The 10,879-nt window shown below is 45.7% G+C and overlaps 2 protein-coding genes across 4 annotated transcripts in view; one reads left to right on the top strand and one right to left on the bottom strand.

Moving 5' to 3' along the window:
* The window catches only part of SLC47A2 (solute carrier family 47 (multidrug and toxin extrusion), member 2), a 33,252-nt gene extending 26,754 nt beyond the window's left edge, over nucleotides 1-6,498 (top strand). For both annotated transcript variants that reach the window (XM_011998253.1, XM_011998252.1), the window contains 4 exons: nucleotides 3,424-3,556; nucleotides 3,634-3,728; nucleotides 4,752-4,851; nucleotides 5,879-6,498. In XM_011998253.1, coding sequence (XP_011853643.1) covers nucleotides 3,424-3,556; nucleotides 3,634-3,728; nucleotides 4,752-4,851; nucleotides 5,879-6,099 — 549 coding nt within the window. In that variant the 3' untranslated portion in view covers nucleotides 6,100-6,498. The remainder of the gene's footprint in view (nucleotides 1-3,423; nucleotides 3,557-3,633; nucleotides 3,729-4,751; nucleotides 4,852-5,878) is intronic.
* Nucleotides 6,499-7,198: 700 nt separating this feature from the next.
* The window catches only part of ALDH3A2 (aldehyde dehydrogenase 3 family, member A2), a 27,991-nt gene continuing 24,310 nt past the window's right edge, over nucleotides 7,199-10,879 (bottom strand). For both annotated transcript variants that reach the window (XM_011998254.1, XM_011998255.1), the window contains one exon: nucleotides 7,199-9,217. In XM_011998254.1, the coding sequence (XP_011853644.1) occupies nucleotides 9,203-9,217 (15 nt within the window). In that variant the 3' untranslated portion in view covers nucleotides 7,199-9,202. The remainder of the gene's footprint in view (nucleotides 9,218-10,879) is intronic.

Genomic DNA, 10,879 nt, shown 5'->3' with positions numbered 1-10,879 from the left:
CTCGCCACCATGCCTGGCTAATTTTTGTATTATTAGTAGAGACGGGGTTTCACCATGTCGGCCAAGCTGGTCTTGAACTCCTGACCTCAGGTGAGCCACCAGCTTTGGCCTCCCAAAGTGCTGGGATTATAGACCTGAGCCACTGTGCCCGGCTAATAATCCATTACTTTTAAACTAATGACAACTAAATACTGATTGCAAAAACAAGCAAATAAAATTAATAAAAACTTTAACTTCATCCTCTGCTGTTTCTTAACTTTGTTGTTTCTATTTATATCTTACACTGTCTTGAAAAGTAGTTTTTTAAACAGATGCATCTTTTAGTCTTCTGCTGTTTATTTCAATGATTTCATGCTAATCTTTTATCTATTTATTTTTTAACTTTTAATTTTTTTTTTTTTTTTTTAAAGAGACATGGTATTGCTATATTGCCCAAGCTGGTCTCTTAACTCCTGGCCTCAAGCAATCCTTCTGCCTTGGCCTCCCAAAGTGCTGGGATTACAGGTGTGAGCCACCATGCCTGGCCCACACTAATCTTTTATATTCTTATCCTTTGACTTTATTTAGGTATAGTTTGTTCTTCTTTACTAGCTTCTTAGGGTAGAATATTAGGTCATTGGTTTGAGACCTTTCTCCTTTTCTGATACAGGCATTTGAAGCTGTACACTTCCCTCTAAGCACTGCCTTAGTTGCATCTAATAAATTTTGATGTTCCTCAAAATTTTCAAGTTCAAAATCTTTTTAAATTTCTCTTGTGATTTATTCTTTGACTTATGGTTTAGAAGTGCATTTAATTTCCAAATATTTGGGGTTTTATTTCTGGTCAGCATCTCTAATTTAATTCTGTTGTGGCCAGAGAACATACTTTGTATGAATTCAGTCTTTCAAAATTTGCTAGGCACAATGGCATGTGCCTGTAGTCCCAGGTACTCAGGAGCCTGAGATGAGAGCATTGCTTGAGCCTAGGAGTTCAAGACCAGCCAGGGTAACATAGCAAGACTCCATCTCTTAAAAAAATTTGTTTTAGTTTATTGAGACTTGTTTTGTGGCCTACCACAGGTCTATCCTGGAGAATGCTGCATGTGGGATTCACACCCAAGGAATGTCATTGTGTTGGTTAAGTAACTTGCACAGACCAATTCTGTGACTCGTGTCTCCTCTACAATGTGCAGCTGCTGATCTTTCTTGCCCAGTTTTTTTCCCCTTGGTCTTATTTTTAAGTCTAGCTCTCTAGTTTAAAATGTTCTATCTTTCTAGGCTCAAAAATGTCTGCAGAGGTTAGTGTTCAAGCCAATTACTGGTCAGAGATTGTGCTCAACACCTCTGATAGCTAGCAAGGCTTCCTTTCTCTGCTGACAGACCCATGTGTGGGCTAGAGACACATTCAGAGTTCCAACTGTTTTCAAGTGAGTCCTGGCTTCTACTTTCTTCTGGGTACTCTTGGTCTCTTCACCCATGTGGGCAGGCTCCACTGTCCGGGAACACGTGGGAGGCTTGGTCTCTGCTATGCCGTATGCACAGCCTCTGGTCGGCTTGGGATATGTAGAGACCTTATCAGTATCTCCCCACTCCCTTGGCTGTTTTATCTCATCAAACTCCCTCTTAAATCCCTGCCTAGTCCACTGGTTGATGGTTTCTCCCAAACAGGCCCACAACCTCAGGCTAGCAAAGCCACTGGCCCTTCCTGCCACTGAAATTGCCACTTCAATTCCCAGTGCTGTAAATCAGTTTCTCAACCTCAGCACTACTGGCACTTTAAACTAGATAATTCTTTGTTTGGGGGGGTGGGGGGGGGGCGGTCCCCTGAGCATTGCAGGAGGTTTAGCAGCATCCCTGGTCTCTACCCACTAGATACGGTAACACTTTCCCCCCACCACACCCCCACAGTTGTTACAACAAAAACATCCCAGAAATTGCCATCCCCATTTGAGAAACAGTGGTCCAGGGTACATCAGTCATAATTCGGGAGACGTCTTTCTTTAGCCAAAAAAGATCACGCCATGACATATAAGAACCAGAAATATACATACCATATTTCAAAGTTCAAGAGGCATATATCTCCTAATGCCAGTGCATTACCTTTTTGTTCAAATATGTACAAACCACAAAATACTCCGCACCTCTCATGGGAACAAAATAAAAATAACCAAGTATCTATCGGCCAATAATCCTGACTGAGGATGAGCTGTGCCTGTAGTTCAGAAGATCTGGAATCATGTTGGGAAAATGAGGCTAACGAAATAAACAGTACTTTTTCCAGAGCAATTCTCGTCTTCCAGATGAGACATAATCACAGACTGCAGTTTGTGAGGGCTGCCTGTCTCATATGGAATAAGCTAACCACCACTGTCTGCCACACGTGCTAGGCAAAATAATGGACCCCAAGTTTCAAAGTCCACATCGTAATCCCCAGAACCTGTGAGTGTTTCACGGCAAATGGGACTTTGCAGGTGCGATTAAGAATTTGGAGATGGGGGATTATCCGGGGTCATCCAAGCGGGCCCAATGTAAATACAAGGGTCCTTAGAAGAGGGAGGCAGGAGGGTCAGAGGAGATGTGAGGCTGGAAGCAGAGGTTGGAGTGATGGGGGGGGCCACCAGCCAGTGAATACAGAAGGAATTCTAGAAGCTAGAAAAAGCAGAGAAACATTCTCAGCTAGGGCCTTCGGAAGGAACCAGCTCTTGATTTTGGCACAGTGAGACCCAATTCAAACTTCTAACCTCCAGAACTGTAAAAGAATAAATTTGCGTGTGTGTGTGTGTGTGACCAAGTCTCGCTCTGTCCCCTAGGCTAGAGTGCAGTGACACATCATAGGTTCAAGCAATTCTCATGCCTCAGCCTCCCAAGTAGCTGGGATTACAGCGCCACCTTGCCTGGCTAATTTTTGTATTTTTAGAGACGGGGTTTCACCATGTTGGCCAGGCTGGTCTTGAACTCCTGACCTCAAGTGATCTGCCCTCCTCGGTCTCCTAAAGTGCTGGGATTACAGGCATAAGCCACCGTGCCCGGCCCAAATTTATGTTATTTTAAGCCACTACGTTTGCAGTAATTTGCTACATAGCCACAGGAAACCAACACACCACCCCTATACCATGTGTAGTCCAGTCTCCCGGACCAACTGGTTGCTGGCCACCAATTCTACCTTTATTTTCTAGGGAGGCCATATGGTATGGTGGTGAAGCCTGGGTGCTGTGGGGTTGTGTTCAAAACACAGCTACTTCTGTGTAACACGGACAAGTGATCCGACCCGTCTTGGACAGCCACCCTCAGCGAAGAAAGGGAGATAAGGGCGCCCATCCAGCGCTGTGAGAACTCAGTGAAGCAATGCCATGAGAACGGCTTAGCAAAGTGCCTGCTGCATGACACCTGCTCTTAAAGTCGCATCATCACGACCCTCTTGCCCATTTCTGTCTCCCCTCCTAGTGTGTCTATGGCGGAGTCCTAAGAGGAACTGGGAAGCAGGCCTTTGGTGCCGCTGTGAATGCCATCACCTACTACATCATCGGCCTACCACTGGGCATCCTTCTGACCTTTCTGGTCAGAATGAGAATCATGGGTATGTGGTGTGAGGAAGTCGGGAGGGGCCTGGGTGGTCGGTCGGACACTGTTCCCATCATCGCTTGTCTCCTCCAGGCCTCTGGCTGGGCATGCTGGCCTGTGTCTTCCTGGCAACTGCTGTCTTTGTTGCCTATACTGCCCGGCTGGACTGGAAGCTTGCCGCAGAGGAGGTAAGTGGGTCGGCTGCCCCTGGCCACAGGACTCATCCTGCACCTGACCCCAGCAGGTAGAGTGACTACTCAGCCAGAAATGCCCAGAACACACGAGAACTTGGCGGCAGTGTGGTATAAGCTGCAGGTGTTTTGTGGGGGATTACAGAGGGGCCACCTGAGCCTCAACAGTGGCTCCTGTCACTGTAGTTGGCCAGGATAAGAAGCACGCTCTGCGGTTATACACAGAAACAAAACCAAAAACCTTCCTTAGACAGCCCCATCTGTGGAAAACCAAACAAACACAAAGAACTCAAACTAGTCTGAACCCGGATGAACCCCCGAGCGTGTGCCTTGACTTTGGAAGGGGTAATAAAACCACCCTGCCCACATCCTCTTTGATGTCCTTTTTAAACAGGGCAGGGCAGCCTTTGCATCTCAGGCACAGCAAAGGCACAACTCAGTCTGCAAGCAGAGCACAGAAGCAGTGATCTCTCAAAGACCCTGAATACCATCAGAGTGTGGTTTTGCCTCTGTGCACAGAAAAAGTCATCCTGACACTTAAGATGCTGGATAAACAGATATTTAACATGATACATGTATTTATTTGAGATGGACTATCGCTCTGTTGCCCAGGATGGAGTGTAGTGGCGCGATCTTGGCTCAATGCAACCCCTGCCTCTCAGGGCTGAGATTCTCCTGCCTCAGCCTCCTGAGTAGCTAGGACTACAGACATGCGCCACCACACACAGCTACTTTTTAGTATTTTTGGTAGAGACAGGTTTCACTATATTGCCCAGGCTGGCCTTGAACTCCTGAGCTCAAGCGATCCACCGCCTCGGCCTCCCAAAGTGCTGGGATTACAGGTGTGAGCCACCACGCCCAGCCTTAAAATGATACTTTCTAAAAGCTCCACCAACTATGAATACAAGCACATGTGCTGCTTCAGCTTGCAATGCTTTAAAAACAGTGAATGCGAGGCCAGTGGTGAAGGCGTGAACTGCTGAGCTGGCAGTTGACCCAAGCGAGTTCTTTCTCCTTTAGGCTAAGAAACACTCAGGCCAGCAGCAGCAGCAGCAGCAGCAGCAGAGAGCAGAGAGCACTATACCCAGACCTGGGCCTGAGAAAGCAGTCCTATCTTCAGGTAATGCTGTTACGGCTGCTTCTACTTCGGTACACGTAGAAATGTCAGTGGCATGTTGCTCCTGTCTGCCCTCTGTGCCTCATGCAATTGGAAACTGTACAAGCCAAAACTGTTTTTCTTCCATTATGAAAATGATGTCCTAAGCACCAGGAAGACATCATCATCATTTATTGTCTAGCAGGCATGCAAGTACCAGGCCCTACGTCAAGTCTTTGGCCTTAAGAGGCAACTAGATGTATGCCCATTTTCAGATGAGGAAGTGAGGCTGAAAGAACTCAGGTATTTCCTCCCTCATCCCACAACTTGTAAAGGCCAGACATAAGATCTGAGCATCAACCCGTCGGACTCTAAAGCTCATGATCTCCCCCACTGAATTCTGCTCAAGATGAAAAGCCAACTTTTAACCTCCGGGGAGCCCGGCTGACTCACCGGCTTTGGGGGGGCACCTGCTACCTACCTCTCTCCACCCCCTCAGGCAGACAAGCATCTCTCTGGTTTATGCCCAATGTCCATGTCATGAAGTGATGGCCCCAGCTCTGCCCCAGGGCTGGTCCTGAGTGCCAGGTGTGTGTGCAAATGGCCCAAAGCTCAGGAAGATGATGTCTCCATGACCTCATCCATCCTGGGCTAATCCTCGATCAGGGCAGTAGTGAGGCAGCTAAAACTCTGGAAGTGTAAGGTGTCATGAGAGAATATAGTAAGACATGATTAATTGTGTTTCTGAACATGCGCTTCTGAAGCCACAGATCATCACAGGGCCAAGCGCCGACAAGAACACTCCTCACCAGATCTCAGTTGTAAGCCTTATCTGCATGTGAAATTCAGTTTAAGACACTTTCCTGCATATCCCCTCCTCTGATCTTGCTTGCAAAGCAGATAAAGCAGGTATTTTTCTATTGTATAGGCATTGTCCCTTGTGAGGTGTAACAAACACAGCCAGGTGGTTAATCTAGGTTTCCCGATTCCAAGGCCAAAGCTCTCCCTCTGACCCCTGACCTGCTGAGTTTGCTCCTGTTTGCTTCCACAGTGGCTACAGGGAGTTCCCCTGGCATTACCTTGACAACGTATTCAAGGTCTGATTGCCACGTGGACCTCTTCAGGACTCCAGAGGAGGCCCACACCCTTTCAGCTCCTGCCAGCAGACTGTCAGTGAAACAGCTGGTCATCCGCCGTGGGGCTGCTCTGGGGGCGGCGTCAGCCACACTGCTGGTGGGGCTCGCGGTCAGGATCCTAGCCACCAGGCACTAGCAAAGCAGCTTGGAAACAGAAAGCCAGGAGTGGCTGTCCCTGGTACCCAAACACACCACGGTCTGCCCTGCAAAAGCGCCAGTGGGGTCCAGTGCAGGAGGACACTTTGAATGACTCCTCAAAAAAAGAACTTTGGCTGATTCCTTGTGGTGACACTCAGAGGGGTCTGAACAGAGCGGACTTCACAGTTCTGTTCTGGTCAAGCTGGAGTTTTCTTCTCTGGCCTGGATTGCTCTGTAGAAGACATCAGCCAACTGCACGAGTCAGAGTCCAGGGACTGCCACTATTATTAATAATGTAAATGGCTTCAACTGGGAGACTGCAGATACAATCACCAAAACCACTGTTACATTAAAGATTACACATTTCCTAGGCACAGCCTGCGGCTCAAGTCTGTCATGAAGCCTCTGTGAAGCTCTGAGGATGGGGCCAGTGGGTTCTGTCCAGGCACCTCCTGTGTGCCCCCAGCAGATACAGGTGCTGTGAGACCCTGACCAGGGCGGTGGCTGTCCATATACCCTTCTTCCCCTTTTCTCCAGTTCTTTCATTCCATCAGCATTTTCATTTATCACAGACTTTGAGAAACACTTGTTCTTACTGTACTTTTTCTTCTAGTAGTGACGTGATATAAATAAGGGCAGAAAACAAGTAGGAACAGAGCACAGCAAAGTCATCATGGAAGCAATTCCAGACTCTAAGGCACTGTTTGCCCAAGTGTGGTCCACGGTTAACAGGTGTTAAGGTAAACGGCTCCACGGTCAAGGAAGTCTGGGAACTGCACACACTAGCACTTCAGAGGTTCCAAAGGACCTGTGTCCTTTAGTTTGCTGATGTGCTTTACAAGCCAGTGGTATACAGGACCTGCGGCAGGATCATTTTTGTGTGTAAAATCTTGTGGGATTAGCGTTCTACGAATATGCTTACAGTTGTTCTAGATCAACAACTGGGGGTAAGAGGACGCCACTGGAAAAACCTATTTACTACAGCTACTAACCACCACCCCCAACACACACAGCAGAACCATGATGTTTGAGAAAATCTTCTCGGCTAAGAATTTTAAAATGAGAAAGCATGACAAAAAAAGTTGACAAACACCATCTATGATAAAGACATAAAAGGATTTATAGTTGGGGAGAATTTATAACCCAAGGATTATCTCCAATAGGGAATATCTGAGGTTCCACACCAGGAACGTCATTAAAATTGATGCCAATTTTATGAAAGATGTTCATTTTGAAGCAGATATGTATTAGTAGACAAGCCAGTAATTTAAACATACTCAATGAAAATTCCATAATGCAATTTTATCTAAGGTATTTTATGATTACTCTCTTAGAGCCAGTTTTAAGCAGCTTTTTCCTAAACTGGGCTAGTTATTAATTCTCGACACTTCATGCTATGATGAAGACATCACATACTTTAGACAGCCTTAATAGAACAAATTATTCAACAAAGTTGATTATACATTCTATAAAGTAAATTACATTCTGTCATTGAGTGAGCTGAGTCTTTTTGAGTGTGGGGACGGGTCTCTGCAGTCAGGAGCTCCAAGGCATAGCACTGCCTGCCCTGCCCTGTCCAGCAGGTAACGCTGCGTTCCGCAAGCCTCTTCTTCAGCCTTGCCCACTCAGCTGAGTACCTCAGGTTGTGGCCATGGACGACTGATGAGAGTAACTTGTGACTTGCTCAGGGGATCCTTCTGCCATCCATCCCCTTCAGTATGACCAATTGCAGTGGCTTACTCACTTCGTGTCCAGACCATCCACCAACTGTCTGCCCCGTGAAGCTCTCAAACCCCAAAGTCCTAATATCCAAGGCCTCTGTCTGCGAGAGGCAATGGTTCCCTCACTTTCAGTTCTGTAGGCTATTCAGAAAGGGATCTCTCTGTAGTTTAAAAAAGTGAAATTTTACTTGCGCTGCGCTACAGAAATAAGAAACTTACAGATTTGTCCTTGAAGACCTACTAACCTGCAACCTTAGGGCCCTGAGAGAGGATTAGTATAAGTACTTTTATTATAGTATTTTTTTGTTTTTTTGGGAGACAGGGTCTTGCTCTGTTGCCCAAGCTGAAGTGCAGTGGTGCAATCACAGCCCACCGCAGCCTTGGCCTTGCAGGCTCAATCGATCCTCATGCTTCAGCCTCCTGAGCACAGGCTCATGCCACCACATCTAGCTTATTTTTACTTTTTGGTAGAGATGAGGTCTCACTATGTGGTCCAGGCAGGTCTCAAATTCCTGGACTCAAGCAATCCTCCCACCTCGGCCTCCCAAAGTGCTGGGAGTACAGGCATGAGCCACCATGTCTGGCTACAGTATTTTTAAAATGCCAGTTAGGTTTTATAAGATGTAGAATTCTGTAACTCTAACACAAGAATGACAGGTGATGCTTGCATGACTTTGGCAACTAACTTCCAGGAAGCCCTAGGATTTACAAGATGCTTTGAGTGGTATTAGTCACAAGAGATTGTTGCAACTAAACAGAACACAGGATGATGGAGCATGAATGAGGGAGAATGAAGACCACTGGTGAGACGGCACTTCTGACCAGGGGCCTGACTCCTGGAGGTCAAGTCCTTGAGTCCCATTGGAGGAAGAGTAACCCCTCCCTCCCCCACATAGGGTTTTAGTGCCTGAAATCTCACAGGGAACCGAGACCATCTGACCTCACCTCTCTGACTACAGAGGACTGCTGGTAGCCCTGGGAAGCACCAGGCTCTTGAAAGCTTCACACAGTGATGGTGGTAGCAGGGGCAGGAGGTGGGCAGTGCCATTACCTGGAGGGAAGGATTCACTAAGTAGGTTCTGAGACTCCCTTAAAGTTTGTATTTAGTCTAATACATTCTCCTCCCCTAGCTCAAAGCTCCAAGATTTAGATAAGCACAATTTAAGGCAGGTTCCCTGAATATCCTATTAGGGAATGTTGGGATTTGGTTGAAATGGCAAGTTTTATTAATGATGAATGGCAATGACTTTTGAGTTTGATCACAGTGTGTTTGCATATTTTCTTACTATTTTTGGTAGGATTTAAAAATTATTGGTTCATTAACCATTTAAAAGAGGAATAATTCAGTAGAGGCACTAGGAGGTTGAACGGGATCATTCTTCAGTAATATCCAGCCTGGAGAGAGGAAAAAGGGATCCAGTTTACTCAGCTGCTTTAAAAACCTACCCACAATCAGCCTTGCAACACAAGCTCAGCACTGGGACTCAGACACCTCCTGTCTGAAGAGACTCGACAGGCATTGTACAAAAAAGGACTGCATATCCCTAGGAAGCCTAGGAAGCGTGGTTTGGGCTAAAGGATTACGCCCTTCCTCAAAAAAAAAAAAAAAATAACAATAATAGCGAGACAACGTGATAATGGAGACTATATTCTGTCCACTGTCAATTAGCTAATGTTAGAGCAGAGACAGAGGATGAGAGTACTAACTTCTTATCCTGGCATTTTCAGTAGGAAGCTAAAGTCTCTACATGGAATTCAAAAACTGGTAAACAATTTTGTTTCTAAAATTCAGAAGTGGCACTGAATTTAATCCTTCCTGTTGAAGACTGAGGAAGGGTTGCTGCAATCTCAAGGTTCAAATGTCATATTTAGTTGTCAAAGGCCTAATGAAATTTATCAACATTAACCTCCTATGTTTCTCAACCTTTTAAAACCCACATCTCCCACAATGCCTTCTGTAGCTTATAAGCTTTATTGGAACTTTACTTTGTGTACAGTACTTACGCTCTAAATCCCTTCTAATTCTAGTAAGGTAGTTAATAAAATAAAATCCAAGGGTGAAACAAAATAAGGAAACTATTAAGTACATAAAAACCATTTCAGAAAAATGTAATTACAATAAATAGACTCTTCAGGTAAATATACAGTACAGATTCAAAGTCATTTATTTAAAATAAAAGGCAATTTGATAAAAAGAGGATTAAAAGCTCAGAGAGGAGCAGAAAAGCAGCAAAGCAGAAAAGAAAACCAAATCTCTACCTAGTTCCAGACTGAATCCGAAGAAACATTAACAACTAATAGTAATGAGAATTGAGAGGGAGGGTTGGAAGTGGCCTGGAGAATCACTGACACCTCATCCTCATCCTGTAGATGAGCAAGCTGAGGCCAAAGGAAGAGTTCAGAAAAGGCCCTGCCCAAGGTCATTAAGCCAAGAATCAAATCACATTTTCTTGTTCCTGCTAAAGATTTTATATATTGCTGCTGCTTTTATATTTTGCTGCTTCTCTAGACCCTCACAGAGAAACCCTTTGGGAACTTGAACCTGCCTGGCAGAGTGCACTGCACCCGAGGGAGGCTTCTTGGGGGTTTGGTAAGCGTGGAGAATGCAGACTCAGCCTGGGCCTCCATATTTTCCATGAGGCTAAAATATTCTATCCCAACCAAGTCGCATTATCAGGCTGAGGAACCAAGGTCTTGGGAAAAGAACAAAAGAGGCAGATACTGACCAGAGACCCAAGTAAGCTTCTGACTGCACCTCCAGCCTCAGGAAGGCAGAGAAGAAAATAGCCCCTAAATTGTATACTACACCTTGATGTCACGACATTTGCTGCCATGAATTCCAAAGTCAAACCTTTTTTAAAAATGAAAACAAATCACAACTACACAGTGACTTTAAAAATATTCTTAAATTGGGGGCCGGGCGCAGTGGCTCAAGCCTGTAATCCCAGCACTTTGGGAGGCCGAGACGGGTGGATCATGAGGTCAGGAGATCGAGACCATCCTGGCTAATACGGTGAAACCCCGTCTCTACTAAAAAAAATACAAAAAACTAGCCGG

Source organism: Mandrillus leucophaeus, unplaced genomic scaffold (assembly GCF_000951045.1).
Source record: "Mandrillus leucophaeus isolate KB7577 unplaced genomic scaffold, Mleu.le_1.0 Scaffold564, whole genome shotgun sequence".
Lineage (NCBI taxonomy): Eukaryota > Metazoa > Chordata > Mammalia > Primates > Cercopithecidae > Mandrillus > Mandrillus leucophaeus.
Note: the sequence above shows the minus strand (reverse complement) of the source record. Positions and strands in the feature narration are given on the sequence as shown.